General features: G+C 39.1%; 1 protein-coding gene across 1 annotated transcript in view; it reads left to right on the forward strand.

The window, feature by feature from the left end:
• FNDC3A (fibronectin type III domain containing 3A) overlaps positions 1–24776 on the forward strand; it is a 50904-nt gene that overhangs the window by 11889 nt on the left and 14239 nt on the right. Inside the window, exons 5-14 of the mRNA XM_010019895.1 lie at positions 6524–6681; positions 7796–7855; positions 9669–9807; positions 10410–10463; positions 11068–11192; positions 15031–15205; positions 15567–15653; positions 21391–21529; positions 23025–23093; positions 24358–24476. Of these exons, the coding sequence (XP_010018197.1) occupies positions 6524–6681; positions 7796–7855; positions 9669–9807; positions 10410–10463; positions 11068–11192; positions 15031–15205; positions 15567–15653; positions 21391–21529; positions 23025–23093; positions 24358–24476 (1125 nt within the window). The remainder of the gene's footprint in view (positions 1–6523; positions 6682–7795; positions 7856–9668; positions 9808–10409; positions 10464–11067; positions 11193–15030; positions 15206–15566; positions 15654–21390; positions 21530–23024; positions 23094–24357; positions 24477–24776) is intronic.

Consider the following 24776-nt stretch of genomic DNA (forward strand, 5'->3'; position numbering starts at 1 on the left):
GTGCTAGAACAAGGGGGTTGGACCAGATGATGTCCAGGGATCTTGTCCATTGTCAACTGTTCTGTCATTCTGTGGTGCTTCAAGAGCTGAGCAGGGATAATAATTATAGAGGAAATCCTGAATGCTTGGTATCCAGCTCGGTCCAAGCATCAGAATGACTTCAGTGCATGTTAATATGTCTTCAGTGCACTTGTGTCTTTGGTGACTAAGTTTCAAGGAGGTGGAAGCTATCTGAAATAAATCCTGTAAGAAAGGGTTGAGAGAACTGACATGAAGAAATGGAGTTAGCTGATCCTAGCTACTGCTGTGGCATTCATAGTAGCTGGGACAGTCAAGTTCAGTAGCACTTAACAGCATGACTTTGGCAATTGGAGCTGGTGGAGTGGGCAATAAAATTTCTGGAGACGAAGCTGGGACTGAAAAGAAAGCTTCGGAAGATTAAAGTGTGGGAGAGAAAGGAAGTGAGTGGAGAAGAGACAGCTCTGACAAGGAGCACAGGTCCAAAGGATAGTCAAGACTTGAGAGGTCTGAAATAGATGAGGAGTTTAAGTTGAGAAAATGAGACCAGGAAGAAACAGAATAATAGGTCTGTTCTACTGGAAGAACAAGATGGAGAGCAAGTAGCTTTTACATTTGTTATGTTTACAAGCAGGCTGATAATGAAAAGGTGATGGAAGTACAACTGAGAGTGGTGAAGATTGTGGGCAGAAGTAGCAAGAGACTGAAACTGCATGAGAAAGATGAAGATTGATGAGACAATGATACCAGAACTTCATTGAGAGACTAAAGGGCAGAATTCTGGGATGGAGTGAATGAGGAGTACACACTGGAATGAAGAAGTGTTGATTAGGACCAGACTTCGAGAAGGAAAAAAAAGCAGGGTCTAAGAAACAAATTCAAGTCTACATCTGATAGCACTGATTTTTATCCAGTGCCTGGAGTGTAATCCAGCAAGTACCTGCAAAGTCCTACCAGCAGAAGTTTCGTTTTACTGCCTTTTGTTTCACTGCTGAGCTGTGCGTGTCATCTCCACAGATGTTAGCAAACACCTACTGCTGTCGCTCTGTTAGGTCAAGCAGTAGACACTTGTGCAGTGGATCTGAAGGCTTCAGGCTCGCTGTAGGATGGTGACAGAAAGAATTTAAGGGAGTAATTTGCCATTAAAAAATACACATATAAAAATATGTATTAAAAATATAAACAATATATAGAGATGCACACACACATATTGTAGGAAAACATACATTCAAATACTGTTAGAAGAATTCTATTCCATTCTCAAAGTGAAGCAGGAAAAATTTTACACTAATATTTGTCCATTGTATTCAAGATTACAGTTGCTTTTTGTTTCATTTTTAACAGCAGGATGCTGTTCTTTCTGTATGGTCTCTACCATTCACTGTACAAAACATACCTGCTTTGGGAGTGGGTCAGGGCTGTGTAGCTAAAGGGACTGGTGACTTTGACCCCTTTTAACTCTGAGTCATGAGAGTCTGTTCCAACAAGGAAGCATGTGCCTAGTTTAGCCACATATGGATGGATGCAAAATGGATGCAGAAACAAATTTTGCTTCAAGGTTAGGTTATTGCAAGATAATGCTGTCACTGGGACGTGCTGGACAACAGCATTCTCAGCGTCCCTCAAATGGTGAATGCCTGCTGTGCTGTTCTTAACTTCGTGAGAATGTGGATGGTCCTTTCTGTACTGAATAGAAGTACGGGAACCAGTTCTGTAGAAGAATGCACAGAACAGTGGCCAAGGCATGCAGCATGCTGTCCAAGTCAGGGTGTCATCAGTGGTTGTATTGGTAAAGAGAATGACAACTCTGAGCTTCCTGGGGTGGTTAAGAGTGAGACTGTGAGAAGTATGATCAACAAGTGGTGTCTGTTGCTATCTTGCTAATTATATATGAAAAAGCAGTAGACTGCCATTACTGTGTTGTTTTCTTCCTTCCATCATCAACACTCAGTCATCCATGCCTTTTAGACAAACACGCTATTTTCCCCCTGTACCATGTCCTTACTTGAATGTCATTGCATGTAGCTGTGTGTCTACAAGTGATCTCTTTGCAGACCTCAGAAGACATCACAGGCTTAGGCAGTAGTAGACTGCTACAGACTAGATAGTGTACACAAGGCAAAAAGCCAGATTTCCAGCACTTGGAGAGGCTTATGCTTTGTGAAGGCAAAGGAGTGTCAGAGCTGTGGGTGGGTGGAAGACTAGCTGATGTTGCAGCTTCGAGGAGTGTGGTGTGGGTAAGAGAAGGGGAAGCTGTGTTAACTACTTGGGCCTTGCAAGATCAGAAGCAACCCTCCCACAGTTTCTCCAAGGAAACATTTTCCTTGCCCTCCCACAAGTGAACCAGGAGATTGTGTTATTTCACACGTTTGTTGTTCTCATCAGAAATATTCCTGTAGGATTTTGGTTAATGTTTTGCATGAAGCACTCGTGGGGACTGTGTAGTGATGCTCTTCTTGATGGATCATCAACACCCTGTTCCGTGGTTGAACTTCAGTGCTGGCACAGGCAGTCCTGGATGCTGGCTGTGGTGGTGGTCATATGATCAGATGATCATACCGGTGTTGTCCAGTACTGTGTCCATTGCATATCCTACTCCAGAAAGCAAGGAGTAATGCTGGGGGCTCTGACCTGTCCTGGGCTATCCCATGTCTTAACGCCCAGTTCCAGGGCATGCACATGTAAATCAGGTGGTGGGGTCCATGGCGTGCTTTCATTCACATCATCTCTTTCAGTCTGTGCAGTCTGGGGCACATCAGCTTTGCAGCCTCCAGGCTCCCATTGAGTGTTTTTATGAACATGTTATCATTTTCTTAAACTTTTCACCCTTTCATACATGGCAGTATTAAATCAAGTTAGTAGTTACTGCCACCAGATGTCCCTTCTACTTAGGGAGGCCTTGGGCTTTTTACACCAGATGTAAGATGGAGTGGTTCTGCAGGTTGCACCATGCTGAGTTCTCAGCACTTGAGCAGAGTCTTCACCAGCTATGTCCACTAACCAAGTAACAAAGCAAGCAGAAGAGAAGGCAAGCAGACGAGGTAAAAGCAAAATGAAGAATGGAACAGAAGGCTGAGTATTTAATAAGGAGAGGCAATAGGAACTCAGAATTTGAGGGTTTGTTATATAGCAGGTAAATCCTTTGGGAGGGCATCATGTTTTGTGGTTCATGCGTGTTCTAGGTTTGCTTGTGGGCTTTTAGAACATCATGCACCTCACTCACCAGTTAAGTACTTTGTGTACTGTGAATGCAGTCCAGTTTGCACGTGCCAAAACTGCTCTTTTGTTTGACCCAGATGGCATGTGTAATATAGTTAATGAGGAGATTCACTTTTGCAGGCTGGGCTGCTAATGAAGACGTGCCCACCTCTTAGTTTCCTCAGCGCTGGGGCCTGACTCAAGTATTGTACTCTGCTTTGCAGAAGCACACAGTGCTCAGAGCTGCAACCAAAACAAATCAATTGCAGCTGCTTGAATAAGCATACAAAGTAATAAGTAATGCCAAGTTTTCTAAAAAAGCCACTCCTAAGTGCTTCAGGGCACCTAAAAATAGTGGATTCTTCTGATCTTAACCTTTGTTCTTCAAAAATACTTTTTTCCTCTTCATATTGCAGAGATTTTTTTAGAAATATTGTTTTGTGCCTGAGAACTGGTGGGAATTTCTGAAACTTTCATAATTCTTTTCCATAATAGAGCTCCAGCTAGTGCTCCAAAAGTCAAATATTGGGATATTATTAAACCTCAAGGGTAAAAAACAATAGTAAATAATTGCTTCTTAGTGAAGAAATTTGTAATTACTGTCATATGATTCAGTCACGTGAAGCTGAAGTTTTGTGTTAAAATAATATATGCTGATGTAATCTAAACCTACCATAGTGCATATGCACAGTAGAGAAAAGTTTTTTACAGGAAGTCTTCATTTTTGCAGTTCTTAATCTTTTAATACTTTGCTTTTGTCCCTTAATAGTCTTGTGGGGAAGAATATAGCTGAACCTAGACTTGTCTTTTAGAATCATTGTCTTAGCTGGAAGTTGAATCTGAAAAGCAGTACCAAATCTTTTACGAATGAGTTGAAAAGGACTTCTTTGATTCTTATCTTCCCATGCCCCATATGCATATGTATACATGTGTACATATAGAGAACTTAAAATAGTTTTTATACATAGCACCATTACGATGTTCTTAATTGCCAGGTTCTGTGAATACTTTGCATTTCTGATTATGTTCAGTTCCACAGACTGTTGCTTTTAAGTTTTTGCAGATTGGCCACAGCAAGGCTTCAGCTTTTCATAACCTTTAGTCATTCTGTTTACACAAAGTAAAACAACCAGAACAACCTACATAGTTGCTGATTTTTAGCTTGGTACGTAATACTGCTTCATTGTGTTAAGTTGTCATCTATTATTTTTGAAGTCTTATGGAATGTTTGCATGATGTGACCAACAATCATTGCCCTGGGGAAGTAACTCATGATAACAATTTTTCATCTAGTCAGAGACTTAACATTTCACCCTGTTCTCTGTTGGCACTTGTTGGTATATATAATAATTTCCACTAATACTCTGGGTTTAACTTTACTAGTGAAAGTCCTGTGAGTTGTCTGTTATCTGTAGTCTGTAATGTTGATCTCCCTCACACTCTTCCTGCTCTCTCTGTACCAAACAGTTGAAACCTCTAATGGTTTAATGTTCCAATGAGATGTGTGATGGGTTGACCCTGGCTGGATGCCAGGTGCTCACCAAAGCTATCACTGCCCTCCTCAGTGACATTATTTCTAAGACAGAGAAGATCATCTTATTTGATTTTTCCTTCTTTTCTGTTTGTCTGTTATCAGTAAGTCATCTCCTCTCTACTTCATCCTTGAGGTTGACCCATTCAGGTTTTTGGTTCAGTAGATGATAGCAATTTAAGAGCACCAGTTGTGAAGATAGCATTTTCATTCTGATAGTCTGGTAATAGATTTCCAAAAGCAATTTTTCCCGAAATAGTTATGTATTACAGTCATATTGTAAAACTAGTCATTTGGTATAATGAAATGTTTTCAATTCTCTTATTAAATGATTGGAAATAGGAGGTGGGTGCAGCATACAAACCACAATAGCAGGCATGAAATATTAACACCCACAACTTTCTAGAATTCCTTCTGGAATGGATCCTAAAGGAGCACCTCCATCCCCTTGCAGCATGTGTAGGTTTCAGGCAGCACCCACTCTTCGGGGAGTGCGGGTGCCCTTAACCACATGTCTCCTTCAGGATTTGTGGGTGCTTTAGCTTTGCGGGTAACTGTGTTATTCCCCAAAATCTTCTGTTGCCTACAATCTGCTCATCCACAGACCACTGAGAAGGCTCTCCAGCAGGTCACATGCGCCCACCCAAGCTGTGAGTCCCTGCATACTGCATCCCAAACTGCTGGTACTGTTGCCAGCCATGGTATCCATCAGGCTTTGATGGAAGTGGCAATGGTGGCAGGTTTTGATCATTGCCCTGTTCTACTCCAGCATCTTTTATCCCTCTTACAAATTTTCACATTTCTTTTATACTTCTGAGGCTGATTACTTCTTCATGTCAGAAGTTTGTGATTCCCCAGTTGCCATGTAATCCACCTGAGGGTCACTGCCTTTAGCATGATGAGTCTGCTGGGCAAGTGCTTCTCAGACAGATGGAGGTGTTGCGTTTGCACTGTTTATTACTCACATTTCTATCACACCAACTGTTGTTATCCAGATCTTTCTGCAAAGGGTGGGCTGTGCAGGCAAGCACCACCACAGGAATTCTTTAGGATGTTGCATATATGTGTGTGTGTGTGTGTTTATATTCACCTTGTAAGCATGCCTTCATCACAAGCACCTGAGCCCAAAGGACATTACACAGAGTACTAGGTTAAAGCCTCAGGTGTTGTATCTCTATCAATATCCTGATATATATATATAAAAAAAGTGCTGGTATAAGTAACCAAATAGGTTCTAATCTAATGTGAAAGTCTACTTGACACCGTCACAATTAAACGCACAAAGTTTATTCATGAACCTGTTCGAGTAATGCCAGGCATTCTGGAGAAATTCCTGAGCTTCTATATATTTCATAAGAAAAACAAGTCGACAGGAAGGTATTAAAAATACCATAGTGCTGGTGACATTAAAAAAAAAGAAAAATGATGCATTGTCATTTAATTAAATAACTGGGATCACAATACATGTTTGTCATCTCTTCTGCTTCACAAATCATGCAGTTCATTTGTATGTAGCCCACTAGGTGGCATTCATTACTTAGGAGTGTCTGCACGCAGCTCAGTGCCCTGGGATTGCAGTTTTCTCATGATGTTTCTTGTATTTCTAGCTTGATTTCATCTGTAAAAAACTAGTTAGTAGCTGTTATAGAAGTATGAATACTCCAGTATAATAATGGTGTATGATTTCCTTCTCTTTATTTGGTCGTTTGTGGCAAAGTAGCATTTATATATGATAGCATTTAAATGGCAGAGATCTCAAAAGTTGTATTTCTACAGGTATCAGACATTCAGGCAAGAACAGCACTGCTTATGTGGTCACCTCCATCCAGTGATACCAGAGAAGACACTGACAAGAATGACGTACCAGAGGTTTATACTTATGAAGTGATGATTTCAAGTACCGGAAAGGATGGAAAGTACAAAACTGTATATGTGTAAGTGTTCATTATTTTTACTTAATTGCTCTTGCATTGAATTATATTGTTTAAAATATTGTTAAAAAATCTGCCTGCTGTCTGGAGATTTAAATGATTAGCAGTTTTGTGCAACTTCATTTCAAAATACAGCTGTTTTTTTCAGTAGAATTGGTTCAGGTTTATTACCTGAAGTTTTTACCATCAATTAGAATGTAAAGACTTCATTCTTACTTGTTGGAGACATGTTTTAATATCACTTAGCTATATTTCATCCAGCTGCACTGCCAACTATGGGTTCTTGAGTAGTGATATAGACAAATTGTAGTTGTAGTTACTTCCTTCAGCACATACTTCTGCTACCAGTAAGGTTATCCCTCCCTTTTCTGAAAACCCTTTTGGTGAGAGACAATGAATGATACCAAAAAAAAGTAAGTAGATTCACATAGAACAAAACTCTTCAATTGTTTCATTCCTAACACAATGGAGAAATATAACAGTAAAATTTACCATTAAGGGTGTAGGGCTCTCTAGTAATTATAAATCTTTATATCTAGCTAGTTTATCTTAGCCACTTTCCATGGGTTTCTTAGGAGCAGTACATGAGTCCTAAGTTGGATGTCCTTGTCCTAGAAATTAGAGGAAATGAGATGAGCTTTGCTAATATAAGCGGATGTCAGCAGAAGCAGATTACTAGATGTTACTTAGGTGCCTTTTTTGTTTACTAGGCTCTAACAAGTAGGTATGTGCAGTCATGGTCAGTTTTAGATATTTGATTTTGCAAAGCTGAACTGAGCTTCTGTAGACCCCAGCATTTCGATGATTTTTATGTAGTAACATACATGTGTACGCGTGCAGCTGGTCTTACTGCATAAAGAGGAAAATAATTAGTCTTTAAAAAACAAGCAACAACAATAAAAAAGCACCCCAAAACCACCAGGGCAAACAGGAATCAAACACAAGAAGCCCCTAAAATGCAAAGATAAATGCATTTACATTTTACTAGCAAAAGAGACCAACTGTTAGCAAATACATTTCTTAAAAGGAGTGTTAGGTGAATAAGATAATAAGTGTCTTCTTGTAAATGTATGGGATTTTGAAATGGTTTCTTAAACAAAGTCATATCTCTTTTCAGTGGAGAAGAGAATAAAGTTACTGTAAATGATCTCAGGCCAGCAACTGATTACCATGCAAAGTGAGTATCTCCTTTTCTATTCATTAAATTCAGTGGAAATGTTTTAGAAGTTTCAATGTATTTGTGTGTTTGCATAAACCTTTAGAGATTGTCTTTACCACTTCTAACCTTCCTTTGAGTCACAAATCAACATTTTTGGCTTAGTTGACCTGTCACTCCATTTTGGAAAACATAAGAGAAGATTGTTGTGCCTCTACCCAACATCCATCCTCTTCGTGCCAGCAGTGACCTTTTTCTGTTCTTTGAGTCAGGCACAGATGTTGCTTGATTTCTCTCAATTTTCCACAAGCAGCAGAGGAAAGTACCTTGCACAGAAAGGTGCTCGCTGCTGGCCAACTGAAGGTCACCTTATGCTGCTTTTGCTTTGCTGCAGTAGAACAGTGAATCTGACGCCATATGCTTTGCAAAACATTCCCGTAGCTCTGTGTAATTCTACCCTTCTAGCAGAATTTGCTGGAGAAATAGTGTAGAATTGGAAAGATGCAGTTAGGTGTTCTTTTTCCCCTCCCTTTTTAAATATTGGAGGGTCATCTGGAGCTGAAAGGTCAAAGAAAGCAATCCCCTGTGATGAGCAGGGTGGGCAGACTGGTAAGAACGGATGAGGAGAAGACTGAGGTATTAAACAACTTCTTTGCCTCAGTCTTCACTGACAACCTCTCTTCCCACACCCCTTGAGTGGATGCACTGCAAGGCAGGAACTGATGGAGCAAAGTCTCTACCACTGTGGGCAATCACCTGATTCCCAGCTGGGGAACCTGAACATACACAAATCTATGGGACCTGACAAGATGCATCGCAGAGTCGTGAGGGAATTGGCTGATATAGTTGCCAAGCCACTCTCCATGATACTTGAAAAGTCACAGCAGTCAGGTGAAAATCAGTGAAGACCAGAAAGACTAAACTATGAAGGTAATGGACAAATCACATATTTGCAACTGCATGCAAGCACAAACAACTTTGTGTTCAGCATTAGTCACTGTTCAAATGTCTCTCCCCGTTTATGAAATCTAAAAAGCCAAATTTCCTGTGACTTGCTATTCATGCAACAAAAACATATAAAGACTTTTGCATCTTCATAAGCAGGCAACTTGAGTCCTATACCAGTGATCAGAGGAAAGGTGGTTTTTTTTGTTTTGCTTTGTTTTTTTACTTTCAAAGGAACAGATGACTCTGGAGAAAGTAATGTGCCAGTTCACTCAAGGAAAAGAGACAAGGCATAGCTACACAGCAGGGGGAATCCAGAAGATCATCTGGTGTTTTCTTTCGGAGACAAGCTGTTAGAAAAACAAACCATTTCTCTTTGAGGCAGAAGCAGGAATTCCCTCTTCTGCAGTACATGGAGAATTAATGCATAGCCTTCTAAAGGAAAGGACAGGGTGAACGGACTCAGCAAAGCCTTGAAAGGAGTGCAGGAGATACTCTGAAAATATATCAGCATTTACATTGTGCTCATCTGACAAAAGCACTTGCAGGAAAAGAATTATTCATAATACCAGTTAATATGTCTACAACAGATAATGAGCCCTCAAGATGTTGCTGTTATTTTCCAACCAAAGTACAGCACATAACAGACAAATTTCAAATGTGAGACTAATGATGCTGGTTGGTAATGATGTACATCTATAGTAAAGGACTCTTTTCTTTCTCATTACTTCTATCAACCAAGATGCTTCCACCAGTTATTTATTTATAGCATTGATATTTCAATAATAAGGTAGCAAGGCAGTAACTTAATTCTGAACACTCAGTTTTCTTTGGAAACTGTGTATAAAGGTATTGAAGCAATATGTTATTGGCTCTTTTCCTTTTTTAGAGTCCAAGTAGAAAGCAACTGTGTAAAGGGGAGCCCTTCAGAGGCAGAGAGTTTTACCACAGCAAGTTGTGAGCCTGATACTCCAAATCTGCCCAGGATAACTAATCGGACCAAAAATTCTCTTACTCTGCAGTGGAAGGTAAGAATTGCTTAACAGCTTTTACAATAAATATTTTAAACTCTTCGGAATTGTTTCAGATTTGTCAATAAAATGCCAGTTCATTGAAATGGAAAACTTTTGTCGAACATCTAGTTTCTGTCACATTTTCATGACCGGAAATAGATGTACTGGGTTAAATGTGGACTTCAGTAAAAAGAGAAGGGTTCCCAGAAAAGTGAGGAGCCGTTTCAGGTAAAAGTTACTGAGTGCCAGTCCCCTACTGTAGTGTGGAACTGATTCCTTTCTCTGTCACTGAACATAGGCTTGTTTGTGCAAAGCAGAAGTGGTCTGGAAGGCTGAGATTTGGGCAGACCTTGCAATCTAGCAGCTCGGAAAAGTACTGGAACATATTACACCACTGCCAGAATATTTTATCAAGGTCTAAATTAAAAAAACACAATCCCATAAACATGATATAAGCATTCATTGGATAGAGACTGAACTAGGACTATCTTGGCAAGTGAAAGGGGAACATCTTTCGCACTCTGGTGGTCTTGTCATGATTTGACCCATACATGCATTTTTCCTTAAGTGGTCTTGTATCCAATTAGAGCCCTAATTTTCTTCTTTTCTTCTTGCAGGCATCTTGTGATAATGGCTCTAAAATCCACAGTTACCTTTTAGAATGGGATGAAGTAAGCAAGTTACTCTATTTTATTTTAATCTTGTACGATTTTTTTAAGAAGTTGTATGTGAACATAAAGCTGTGTGAAAATTATGGCTTCTGTCTAGAGGCACGTGACAGATATGTAGTTCCTGAAGCAATTATCAAAATACAGTTACTGCCAGTTTTTTTTCCTTAGGGAATATAATGTAATAGTATCTTAATTACATAGTTCTGCCACTCTGGATAGTGTTTTTTTTTACTCATAGTCCAGTACTTCTTTCAAGAGCTGACACTGAAGGATAATTTTCCTGTTAGAGTCTTTCTTTTGCACAAATGGGGTGGATCTACTATGCCCCCACAAGCATCTTAAGTCCCTACCTGGACAGCTATCCTGAGATGGCAGAGCTGCAGAAGCTTCATGGCCTTTTCCTTCCAATGCTGTGGAGCTGGAAAATGGAAAGGAAGGAAGAAAGCCTTCAATATACCTCCAAAGTTTTGTAAACTACCTCTGTGGGAGATTCTTGAGTTATGTTTCATTCATAGAATGAGTTTGCTTCACGTTTGTGTGTTACTTTAATTGATGGACACATACGTAACAGGGTGAATAATGTGATTAACTTATTCTTTTTTAGGGAAAAGGAAACGGAGAGTTTTGCCAGTGTTATTATGGCCAACAGAAGCAGTATAGAATTACTAAACTATCACCAGCAATGGGGTACACCTTTAGGCTAGCAGCCAAAAATGACGTGGGAATGAGGTAAATACTACTGTTACATACATAAATACAGAATGCATATGCATGCGTGTGCTTGTTTAGGAAGAATGTATGATGGTATTTAAAGAAAAAAGTCTTCTGTCCAACTGGAATGAAATGGAATATAGAATATAGAATAATTCAGTTGGACAGGACCTACAGTGATCATGTAGTCCAGCTGCATAGTTAATTCACAGTATGATTGGATTGTTTGGTTTGCAGATTACCTGTGACCCTGCTTGAGCAGGGGAGGTTGGACAAGATGACCTCCAGAGATCCCTTCCAACCTCAGCTATTCTGTGATTCACAGCATAATGTATTTTGCCCAGCCATACTTTGGCTACATACCACAATCACAATGTATATGCATACTTAATATGTTAAGTGCTGTACAGCTTCTTCTGCCAGACTTAGCCTGATTTTGTGAACAGCCTGCTCAGACATTTGTACACAATGCCCCTACAATGGGAGCTTGAGCATGGCACAGACAACATGGCTGCTCTCATTTGAAATCAGCTCAGGCTGTGCTGGTTTTTAGCTTCTGTCTTTGTAGATCTATGTTGACCACTGCAGTTGCTACCTTGGATGTGTTTCCTGCTGCATGTATTTGTAATAGAATTTTTGGCTAAGCTCTGCATTGTAGAGACACACACATTCAGTGCAATCGTGTCTTTTGTGTCTGATGTAGTAAGCACTTGTTCTAAAGTTCTGGGGATGATGCTAAAAGACAAGCACCTCGGCCAAAGTGAGTTAATTGAATAGTTAAAATGCTGCAGTGCTTGTGCTGCTGCTGTGCTGATCCTGGTGTACCTTATACTATGCTCTCTGCTACTCTTGTTTCCAGGGAAGTGTGACATGGTGCTAGATCTCATGTTAGTTCCTGATGCTGGTGTAGCAATTTTCCAGGGCTTATCATACTTCCTTAAATTCATAGTTGTAGTGATGCCAGTATAAATAGGCGTCAGTAACTCTGCTAGAGGAGGAAGTCTATCAGAACCCCTGCTGCCACCTGTAGGTGTGTATCTGTATTGTGCTTCTCGCCATGTTCTGTTACTGGGATATGTACCTTTAGATAAGGTTTCAGTCTCCTGTTACCCTGGGCAATCGACAGAATATGACATAACCATATCACTGAATTCTTTTGATGTTCTAGAGCTTATTACGAATTCTTAGAATATGGAGTTCTTACTTTTCATTGCTACTTTTCAAAAGTTGCAGAGTTAAAGACTTTGTTTTGAATTTTTGAATGAATGACATCTGACTTCAGCAGAGAATACTGGGTAACACTTGGGCTATGTGGCATAAAAACAGGCCCTCTCGAGCTGTCAGCCTAAAATTGTGATTTCCATTTGTTTTTTTAATTCAGTGTTTGCAATATTATGAGCATTGTGCTGCAGCTCACCAGAGTGGTGTTTTTATAGCATGAAATAGAGGGGGCGTGTTGTGTGTCCTTCAGCTGGCACAAGTTGATGCTTGAGAGAGTAACGCCTGCTCGGACAGTGTTAAAGGACAGCCAGACCTGGGATTATAATTCGTGCTGGGCATAAGAAATCCTTTGCAGGCTATAAAGCATGTGAAAACCACAACTGGTGCAGATCTGAGACATGTGCTTGGAGGCTTTGGGAAGCACTCCGGGAATGTGTTGCGTATAGTTCTGGTTCCCATGTGTTCTTAGACACCGGCTTTGGACACTGTAGTCAGAGGGCACTGTGGTGGGCTAGAATGACTTTTGGTGTGCTCTAACACAGTGTTTATTATGTTACTGCCTTCTGGATGATGTTTCTAGAACGAATTATTCTCTGAGTTGCCCCTGGACTTTGTCTTAATGAGATTTAGTTGGAACTGTAGGGTACAGGGCTCAGGCTGTCTTCCTGTTCTGCTGTTACGTCTGAATGCAAATGTACCCTCTAGGAATACCTGCACATATTACAGATTCCTGCAGCATAAGCTGGTAGAAGGTACTGACCAGTTAAGTACCCTTCTTAAAATAATCATACCAAATAGATTTTTAAATCAGTATTTCATGACCTTGTAAAGTTGACATTTATTGTCTTTATGGTATTATTTGATTAAGAAGTCTCTTGAGGTAATATTTATTAGGGTAGAGTGCCTGATTCCTTGTCAAGAATGTTGAGAACTTTAGGCATATGGAGACAGAATTTTGTCTAAATGATTTTGCCAGCAGGGACAGGTATTTTATCTTTGAGTTACTCATCTTTTTAAATTTGATTCTAACCACACTTGAAAGAGTGGCTAAAGAAAACGGGAAAAAAATCTGTTTAAAAAATATATAGCACTGTTGTACTCCTAAGTGAATTGTCTTTCAAATGTGGGTATTACTGGAATACTTATATGATTTCAGTGTGTTTTGGAGTGGGTCAATCAAGTAAAGACATTAAATCTTTTAAAGGTGTGGGGTTTTTTACCTTATGTCTGCTGGTAAGGTGACTCCCTTCAGTAGTTTTTTGTGATTAAAGGTAGGGTTAGTATTTGTTTAGCCTCTCTTCATGCTTTCTCTAGCCTACCTTAGATAATGCTGGAAAATTTTTTTAGTAGGTATCACATCAGCTTCATTTCAGAATTTGCTTGCTTGTGACTTTTTGCAAGGAAAAAATTACTATTCCCCCCAAATTTAAGAAGTTTTCTCTTATTTTGCACTTTTTTGTTTCTTGCTTCACAGTGTTTTTCAGTGTCTGCATATCCGCACAGACCGTATGTCTGCTTTGGGTGCTTTCAACACTGAGTTGTCTGTAATATTTCTTTTTAATTTTTTTTTTAATGCCAAAAATACTTTAGAGCAGACCAAAATTTACAGTTTGTGCAGTATTATAATATAGGCTGGGTAAGAGAGAAAGTGAAGTTGAGGTATCTTTGTATTGAGATTTTTCAGGAAGGTCAGGTTCTGACACACAAGATACTTACCTGTTACTGTTGTTTAAGCCATGCAGAGAATTTTGTTTTCAGGGCTTTCTGATGCTCACTTAGGTAATGTATCACTTTTAGATTAAAATCACATCTGTGACATTAGTTTCACATGCTTAAAAAATCCTAGACTAGCTCTTCAGCCTGTAGACGTTACTTCAGATCTGATGCAGAAGCAGCAAATGCCAGCTGAGAACAGGTGGGGTTTTCTTAGTCTAACCAGATAGGTGTCAGACCATCTGTGCAAGCATAGTGCCTGTTTACTGACTTTAGGGTCCCTCTGGTTTACAGTAGGTCTTTTCATGTAACTTATTTGTATTTTCACTTCAAGGTATAGCTAAGCATCATCAAATAAGGTTAGGAGATTCACTGGCGCACACTCTATTTGTTCTGCAATAAGACTTCCATACTGGCAACTCTTAAAGTAACCTAACACTGAATGAGGCTATTATTCTATTATTTTCTGAAACACTAGAGAAACTGGGACTTCACAGTATATTTGAAGCACATAATTGCTGTCTGGAAGCAAAATTTTTTTTTAAGTCTTCCCATATATGCTTTTGTGTCTTCAGGGTTTCATTTTGAATAGGAAGAACACTGGTATTACTACGTTATTGCATATAGACCTCAACTGTTTTAGAATAATGACTTAATATGAAATAGCAAAACATTTTGGTTAGTAAAACATTGTAATTATATCCTGCAAAGTTATCTTTCAATTATGAACATGTTAACCTTGTTCAGATGTTTTCTTACTGACGGACTCATGGGCAAGTTAAGCCATCTGCATGTACCAGCTTGCAACTCCCAGTTGTGCACATGTGCAAGAAACTGTCATTGCTGTACTTAGTAAGAATTATGTTTTTCTAGATATTAATTACTGTGTCTAGATAGTTTACATACTGTCTGTTTTAAACAGTGGTTTTAGTGAAGAAGTCCTGTATCATACCTCAGGCACTGCCCCAACCACACCAGCAAGTCCTTTGCTGATTAATGCTGGAGTTACTTGGCTATCCCTACAGTGGACAAAACCCTCAGGAACACCGTCAGATGAAGGAATCTCATATATATTAGAGATGGAGGATGAGAACTCAGTAAGTTTAGACTACTTATTCTCAATAAGAAAAGACTATAATGTGTGTGTTTGGTACATTATTGTGTGAAGTGTAACAGTGATTACTTTTGCTAGACTATTCTACAAGGATCTGTATTTTCTTAAATTAAGCTAATGACTTGTAATTGCTGTGACCCAGCCACACAGCTTTCTTCTTTCTATTAATTAATTTCTCCCTTTTCAAAAAAACCCCTTTGTGTTTACACAATGAAGTTGCCTTTTTTATTTTGTCAAAGGAGCATAACAATGACAGTCTGAAACAGTAATTTATTTGTATGAAGTACGTTGCATGGTCTAGCCTGAAAATACAATGTTTCAAGTAATCCTTTTTAATTCTGCAGGGATATGGTTTCAAGCCAAAATATGATGGTGACGATCTTACCTACACAGTGAAGAATTTGAGGCGTAGTACAAAATACAAATTTAGGGTAAGAGTTTTTTATATATTTGGTTTATGGTTGGTTGTTTTGGGTTTTTTCACCAGAGTAGCTTGATGTTAACTCAGAAGTGGGGAGGGCATTTTCTAAGGAAAATCAAATTTGATGCCAGTTTCTTACAGTTTCAGTCTCTTAAGACTAGTGGTTGAACACCTGATTCATTAATCATCTCTGCAGAAGGAATGAGAACCTTAGCAAAGGCATAACACAGTTATCTTGAAATTCCAGGCCACAAGTCAATGTTCTTTACAGTTGGATTTTTTAATATGGCTTCTACGTGTGTAATATTACTTGGTGTAGCTTTGATAGACTCTAAACACATCTGAAAGTGTTCGGGTAAGGAGCAACTTCAGTCAAAAAAACCCCATTTATTGGTGCTAGCATAGGACTGAGCCCAAGTTAGTAAATCATTCATATTACCATGGTGCTGAGCCCATTCTAAAAAGCTTTGATGGCTGAACTTGTTAGCTCAGGGTAAACTCTGGCTTAACAATGTCTTAACAGTGAACTTTTGGGTGTGGTTAAAAGCAAAAAAAGAAACATACCAGCTATGGAAAGGCAGCCAGATAGCCATCAAGGGCTGTAAGGACCTTAGGACATGCAGAGATGCAGTCAGGAAGGCTGAGGATCAGCTAGAACTAAATTGTCCAAAGATGTCAAGAACAAGAACGGGTTCTTCAGATACATGAGCAGTAAGCAGAAGCACAGGGAAGATATACATAGGCCTGTTACTAAGCAGGGTAGGGAAGCAAGTTAAAAATGCCATGAGAGGTTCTTGATACTTTCTTTGCCTCTGTCTTTCCCAGCATAGCTGGACACGAGATCATAGGATCAGGTAGCCATAACAAAGCGTGTGTTGATCCACTGGTGGTAGAGGAAGGTCTGGGCTGTGGCCTTTTGCAAGGGCTCAACCCACATCAATCTATGGGCTAAGACAGCATCCGCTCCAGGATGTTGAGACGTGGCTGACATTGTTGCAAGGCCACTATCATCAAAAGGCCATGGATATCAGGGGATATCCCTGATGACTGGAAGAAGGTAAAGGTTATACCCATCTACAAGAAGGGCCCAAAGGAGCACTCATGAAGCTACAGGTCTATTCTTACTTCAGTCCCTGGGAAAGTAATGGAAGCATTCTCCTAGAAACTATTACAGATCAAATAAAGCAGGTGATTGGGAAAAGCCTACACCAAAGGCAAAACATGCCTGACTAGCCCAATAACCTTGTACCTCAAAGTAACACTTCCATTTGGTCTGGGGGAGCAGTGAATGTTGTTCACCTGGACTTCAGCAAAGCTTTGAACACTGTTTCCCACAGCTTTCTGGACAAATTGGCAAGATACAGATTAGATATGTGATCTGTGAGATGACTAGAAAACTGGCCAACAGGCCACACTCGGAGGGTGGTGATCAGTGGTTTTTACTCAGCCTGTCAGAAGTAGCATCCCCTAGGGATCAATATGGGGCCCCATGCTGTTCATCTTCACAAATGATCTAGATGATGGAATTAAAAGCATCCTCACCAAGTTTCCTGGTTACACCAAGCTAAGTAGTGAGATGAGCACATCAGAAGGGAAATCCATCTTACAGAGAAGTTGGTGCTAGACCATTCTTCTAACCTGTCCAGGCTAGAAGAGTGGGCTAGCAAGAACAGTATGAAAGTTAACAGGCAAGTGCAAAGTACTGCACCTGGGTCAGAATAACCACAGCCCAGTATAGGCTCGGAACAGTCTTGCTGAAAGTGACCTGGCAGTCCTGGTGGACAAACTGATTGTGAGCCGTGCAACACTGCAGCACCAAAGGCAAATTGAATCCTGGGCTACATCTGCAGGGGCATTACTAGCAGAGATAAGAGACGTGATCATCCCACTTCATTCATCTCTCGTCAGGCTGCAGCCAGAGTACTGTGTTCAGTTCTGGTTCCCACAGTTCAAGACAGATGCAGACAGACTGGAGAAGGGTCCAGAGGAGGGCCACAAAGATGATCAAAGGGCTGGAGAACCTGCCCTATAAGGAAAGACTAAAGGAATTAGATCTTTTCTCCCTGGAGAAGAGAAGGGTCGGGGGAGCCTCCTCACAGTTTTCCAGTACTTAAAGGATGGCTACAAAGAGGAGGGAGGCTCTCTTCTTCACAAGGAGCCACATGGAGAGGACAAGGGTAATAGGTGCAAGTTGGCACTGGGTGAAGTTTCATCTTGATGTAAGAAATAAAATTTTCACAGTGAAAAAACCAGTTACTGGAGCAACTTCCCCAGGGAGATGGTGGACCCATCACTGGGTGCTTTCAAGATACAGCTGGACAGTGTGCTAGATAATCTCACCTAGGCTTGCTTTTCCCTGAAAGATTGGACCAGATGATCTTTCAGGTCCCTTCTAACCTGGGCAGTCCTATGTTGTAAGGCACTCTCAAGCAGTTGCTTGGTTTTTGGAGCAAAGCTTAGGGCATGTCCCACAGTATGAAGTAGAGTCAGAATAATCTCATCTCCGTCTTCAAGGGAAAAAACATTGATAGTTGTTGTCTTGCTTACACCTAAAGTACCATTTCCTAAGGAAAAATTGGGAACTGCTGAGGAACAGCATCTTTGCAATATGAAAGGTAGCAGTTTAAGGGCTGGTTGATTTGTTTTGAGGTGACAGTGAAACATTAAGTACTCCTTTTCAAATGAAAGCAGGTATTTTGCACTGTTGAAGATGATTAGCTTCTTAACTAGAAAGGGTTATGATGGGGATTAATCTTGCAGTACTTCTTGGTTTGTTTTTTTTTTTTTTTACATAGCTTAATATTTAAATAATTTAAAATATGCAGTGTATTCCAAGGACTGCACCAAGCTAAGACTGTTATGGTCACACATGATCTAAAAAACAGCTAATAACCTTGAAACTAGCTTTTGCAGGACTTGATCTTAGTCTTCCTTTGAAAGCAATTCTATATATTAATCATACCCATTACTAGTAAATACATAGTTAACTTACACATCCTAATTTTGTCATTAAAATAAAAAACCTCAATGATTATACCCTATTTTTCTTAACAAAACAATAAATGGAATTCTCTGTTTGCTCGTTCACAGGGCATAAAGAAGAAACAAATGTTGTGTTAATCAGGTCTTTAATTTTTATTATACAGGGGAAAGACTTAATTAGTAGTAATATTCCTTAAGGCTTTTGGAAGAATCTTTAGAACCATTGGAAGCCTTATTGCCATATATAAATACTAACTGTGCTTATTCATTTGTAAGGGTGCAAAGACAATCAGATGATTGTTAATCTTGTAAACTGTGTCAGGAGGTTTAATGTCTGAGAGTCTTGTTAGCTCGTATGTGCTTTTCTCAATCTGTGCTAACATTACTGCTGTCATTTCAATTCTGCTCATTTTTAGAACAACTATAAAAGCCAGAAAACCTTTTTTTAGGTTGTTCAGCTTTGAACAAATGGGAATACAGAGTAAACTAACTGCAGACACAACTAGAAAGTAAAGAATAGCAATTCGTTTTCCTAGAATCACAGAAAAGTCCAGGTTGGAAGGGATTTTTGGGGATCACCTGTGTTAAACTTGTGTGGAAAGCAGCATCTCGGGTTAGGCAGTTCAACCCTGTTCTAGCCCTGTTGATCTGAGACCTGAGTATTTCCAGCGAGGGAGATTCAACCTCTTCTCTGGGCAGCCTGTTCTCATGGTGATTAATTTATTTTCTTATATCTGGCTAGAATTTTCCCCAACACATTTCATGTCTACAATTTCTTGTCCTGTCATCACAGATCCTTGTGAAGACAGTATCTTCATCTCTTCTATACCTATCTTTTAGGTATTAGAAGGCTGTGATTATATCCCCCTTAATGAAACTTCTTTTTTCTTAGACAGAATAAACCTTCAGCCTATTTTCTGTATCAGGTTCTCCAACCCTCTAATCATCATGCTGGCCCTCTTCTGAACTCTCTCCTGTTTCCCGGTGTGTCTCTGGAACCAGGAGGACCAAAACTGCACACAGTATTCCAGGCATGGTTTAAAAAGAGCTGAGTTAAATGGCATAATCACATCCCTCGTTCTGGAGCTAAATTCTTCCTGATGCAGCCCACAGAACAATTTGCCTTTGCTACTGCCAGGATGCTTTGCTGATTCATTAGGCTTGCTCTCTACCAGAATCCCAAGGTCCTTCTCAGCAGAGCTGAAAAAAGAAAAGCTGACTAACTAGTCATATCCCAGACTGTGCTGCTGCTTGGATTATTCCATCCCAGGTGCAAGACTTTGTCTTCGTCAAAGCTCATACGGTTCTTGTTGATGCAGTCTTCCAGATTGTCAAAGTCTGTATGGTGGCTCTTCCTTCCAGCATATCTCTCTCTGCTCCTGCTTTGGTCCATATGCAAAACAGCAGAGGGTATATTCACATCACAGTCACATCCAGGTGATCCTGCCATTCAGCTCACTTCTAAATATCTGACATTGAATTGACTGCTGAGGAAATCCAATCATGAGCAACTGCTAATTTGCCTTCAAACCATTAACCACCACCCTTTGAGCCTGGCGTTCTATCAGGTTTTCTGCACCCATCTTGTGGTCCATCTGTTCTGTCTATATCTTACCAGCCTGTCTACATGGATGTTGTGGGAGACCACGTCAAACTAAAATCAGGGTAGATGATGTCCACAGCTCTCCCCTCATCTATTGAGCGAGTTGTTCCGTCTTAGAAGGCACTCAGGTTGGTCAAACATGATTTACCCTTGATAAATCTAATTACCTCCTTGTACTTCATGTGCTTGTAAATAACTTCCATATTTGCCATAGTTTTCCCTGGGACTGAAGAGTTTATACCACCTTTGCTGTTAATACAACTTACCCATACAAACACTCTTTTATCTCTGAATATATTTCCTTAAAAGAAGGTACTGTAGTAGCATGAGAGCTCTACTTAATTCATCCCAATTATACAGGTTTCTTTAGCAGTTGGTAAAGCATCATTTTTTGCTCTTTATTTACTTACATTAAAATATTTTTACCTCAGTGGGAAGAAATTGAAATTAAACTTTTAATACTTCCAGGTTCCTTCAGTTGAAGTTTAAAAATGGCCTCTTTGCAGTATGTCTTTTTCATCATCTTTTGTTTCCATGCTTTAATAAAGGCTTTTTTCTCATGCATCTAGTTCATTATCAATGAATGGTGCAACTCTGTAAGGAGGAATTGTTCTTAGACCTATTTAATTTCTGAGTATCTTGGATGGTTTTAAAAAAACAAGTTTTCAGATCCTTGAGTTGAAATAAAGTGGCTTGTGCTATATTGAGCACGTATACATTCCGTTAATGTCACTGAGACTTGCATGTCCTCATCACCTTTTACAGTCAGGCAACTCTTAAGCATCCTAAGTAGAAGCTGAACTTTATGCACCCACATTTGAAATTTGGGAGATATGGAAGGTTATTCTCTTACTGTGGTGGTTGTTATTACTACTATTATTATTATGCTTCACAATTACTAGGGCTTTGGGGGCTTTTTTAAGGATTTTTTTTGCTTGCAGTTTGCAGGAATTTTTAATCTCAGTGTAGTGACAGTTTAATGGTGAGACTGATGAAAATGTAAAACAAAGGTATATAATAGCTTTAGTTCTTGTAATAATTTGTTATGTAGCTGTCTGTCTAAGCATACATATACATTAGTTTGACCTTACCATTAACAGTGAACAGCATACCACTAGCCAGTGCATTTGTTCTGTTATAATATTTTTTAATGTATTTGCAGGTCATTGCCTATAACTCAGAAGGGAAAAGCAGTCCAAGTGAGACAGTGGAGTACATTACGTGTGCAGACAAGCCTGGGGTACCTTCAAAACCCTCAGTGAAAGGAAAAATTCATGCACAGAGTTTTAAAATAATCTGGGGTAAGATTGCTGTCCACCTCTGTTTACAGTATGTCCTCTGTATTTTATATATAATAATATAATATATATCTACACATCCATATATATGCACACATATATGTGTGTGTGTATATACACACATACAATTTTTATATATATATTTTTTTAGTATGTATTTGCATATAGAAGTCCAAGTTTTACTTCAGTAACATTCCAGTTAACTGAACCATTATGATTTGTTTTCCTGAAACTAAGAGGAAAATACTGATTCAAAATACTTAGGGTAGAAGCATAATAGGGTGATTATGTGGGAAGAATAATATACAAATTATAACAGGCACTGTTATTGCAAGGGACTACAGCAATTAAAAAAACAGTAGTGTTAATTTGTGTACTACAAAGTTGTGTTTCTCTGGCACAAAAAGTAGATGCCATGACAGTGTGGGTTTGTATCAAACGAAAAGATCAAGTTCAACCTGTCTCTTCAGCATTTGGTTTTGATACAAAAATATTTTTATTCACTAAGATTCTTAAGAAACTTTTCTATAAGCTCAGGTTTTTTTAGCCTTATGCTGTGGAATAGAAGGTGAAACAGTACTGTGTGATGCAGAAAATCAAACAGTTAAAGGTATTATTTATAGTCAGAGGTAAACTTCTTATCTTAATTTGATAACTAATGTGGTCATTCTATTTTTTATTTGGAGTAATTTGTTACCTTCCAACCAAGAAAGTGCTATATGCTATATAATAAGTCTCATTTTATTTAACGTGTGATATGATAGTAACCCTTGCCTAAGAGGCAACACCATTTCATCCAACACATACATAATGTAATGTTAAGGCAGCAGTACCTTTCTGTGTTGAAGTATCATGCTGTCTTTATGTTTGTCCAAAGTATTCTTTTCCCACATTATTCTAATATTGCTGGTCTCTAAGTCAGCTCTCAGAAAAGAGTTGCAGGATTATATGTCTGTAGGTTCACATGTTGTACACGAATATTATAGCAGGGAGGATAGTGCACTCAATTTCTAGTGATGTATTAAAAATTCCAGAGATGAGGTTTCAGCAACTCCTGACTTCTGTTCCCTCCCAGACTATTTAGGTTTTTTAAATCCTGCCCTTAGATCATTTTGAAATATTCTTATATGCAAATCAGTGTGATAATCTTTTCGTGTCTGCAGTCCAAATTACAGGACCGTTAGGAGCTATGTCTCTGAAACCACAAACAGGCAGCCTTCGGAGCATGTCAGACTAACAGACACATTTGCTGTAGCATCTCCAGGGTGTCTGATTCACTTGTCACTCTTCATCTGTAGAGTATATGGTAGGGTTGTGAGCTGGCAGCTTCACATAGTGGAGAATTTGAGTGATATGTGGCTATCCTGACCTAGGATGCTGTCTATCTAAATAAGTACCCATCTCCAGTCAGCTATTGATTTTGTCTTTTGTAAATTCTCTCCAAAAGCTACAAAACCATTGAATTTACCTCATTTGTAATATTACTGGTTTTTTATAGATCCACCAAAAGACAATGGAGGAGCAGCAATAAATACATATGTTGTAGAGATGTCTGAAGGCTTAAATGGTAAGTATTAGGAGCATATGTTGGCATTCAGCTGTGGGGTTTTTCCCTGTATATGTGCGCCTGTGGGAGGAGTAAAATGTGTATTATGACAGGGAGAGGTATTGCAAGAGACTGCCATTAAAAAAATCAGGGGTGTTGATGCTTGTCTACAGGAGGTTCTTTTTTTTCTGCCTTAGAGTATGCCTCAAAACTGTGTCAAAAGAGGTGCTCTGTGGTTTACTTATTAATGAGGTGTATTTTGTTTTGGAAATGAAATGACACATTTCAGACATTTTAGGGTGCGAAACAGTTGGATGTGTGATAGATGAAAGAAAAACTAGTGCTCCATTTATCACTATTAAAGGAGAACAGTAATGCCGTTGAAATAACTTTCTGCTATTTGCCTTTCTGTTCTTTCATACAGAAAGGAAATTAACTATTTCTAAACTGGGCATAAAGCTATTCAGCTAAATTATTTTAAAATCTAGACCTCTTAAGTAACTTCATAAATTCAGAAACAGTCACACTGGGAATTAAGACAGCACACTGTGGTAATGGTAGCCCTGTCAAGGGGTCTCAGGTGTGGTTCTTTTGATACTTAGTCTGTTGCTTTCCTTACTCCATCATGTGTCCACATTAAGTCAGTTTGGAATGATCTTTCATGTAGATTTAGCAAGCTGTGCATTATGTTTCATACTCAGTCTTCTAAATTCTGTGATGTACTGAGTTGATTGAGATTTAATTAAAAGTCCCCACATTCCCTGCTTGATCTCTTCGAGAGAGAGAGAGAGAGAATGCTAAAGAGTTTCTGATTTAAGAATCTGCCTGAATAGCAAGAATAAAATCAGTATTTCAGATGGTGCTGAGCCATTCAGGGAATGCAGGAACAAGCTTTATCAACTGTAAACTGTAGTAACAGTCTGCAAAATTAATGCTGTCATTAGAAGTTTCTTTTCCATGAAAAACTTTGCATTTGTAGCTTTCCTGTTTATTTGGTTATTATGTTTGAATGTGCTTTCTAGTCCAGTAGTAACTACTTCATTAGAAGTAAGTTCTCTCCTAGTTGATGTGAATAAGGAAGATATTTCAGCAGATCTACAAAAATTTACCTGGGAAACTATGAAATGATTGGATCTTTTTCCAGGAAACTCAAAGCAAGCCTTAATTTTTTTTATAAACATCAGGCACATATTTACTTAGTGAAGCTAGGATCCCTACTGTGGCTGGTACTGAAGTGTGGCAAATTACACCTTGGTTCATTGCACACTTGTTCCTAACCTTTCAGGAAACAAGTGGGACACAATATACAGTGGAGCTGCTAGGGAGCATGTGTGTGACCGACTAAATCCTGGCTGTTCCTATCGGTTACGTGTATATTGCGTTGGGGAAGGAGGACAAAGCACGGTAATATGAGCTAATATTTTTATTTAATAAAACTCTTCACTCTTAAAATCTGGTCCAGTAGTTAATCAGCAAATATTGTACAGAAGTGCCTAACAAAATAGCCATAATTAGTACCTGAAGAAATTTCCAGTATCGATGCACAGTATTTCAAGTTTCTGCCCATTTCTTAAAGAAATACATGTGAATATTCTTTTCTGATATTGTGTTTTGTTTAAAATTCTTTTTTTATTTACAGAAGTAGATATTATGTCTTTTCCTGTGTGATGCGTTGGTAGAACATCAGTCCTTAAGGCCTAACCC

This window comes from Nestor notabilis, unplaced genomic scaffold (assembly GCF_000696875.1).
Source record: "Nestor notabilis isolate BGI_N333 unplaced genomic scaffold, ASM69687v1 scaffold5478, whole genome shotgun sequence".
Classification (NCBI taxonomy): domain Eukaryota; kingdom Metazoa; phylum Chordata; class Aves; order Psittaciformes; family Psittacidae; genus Nestor; species Nestor notabilis.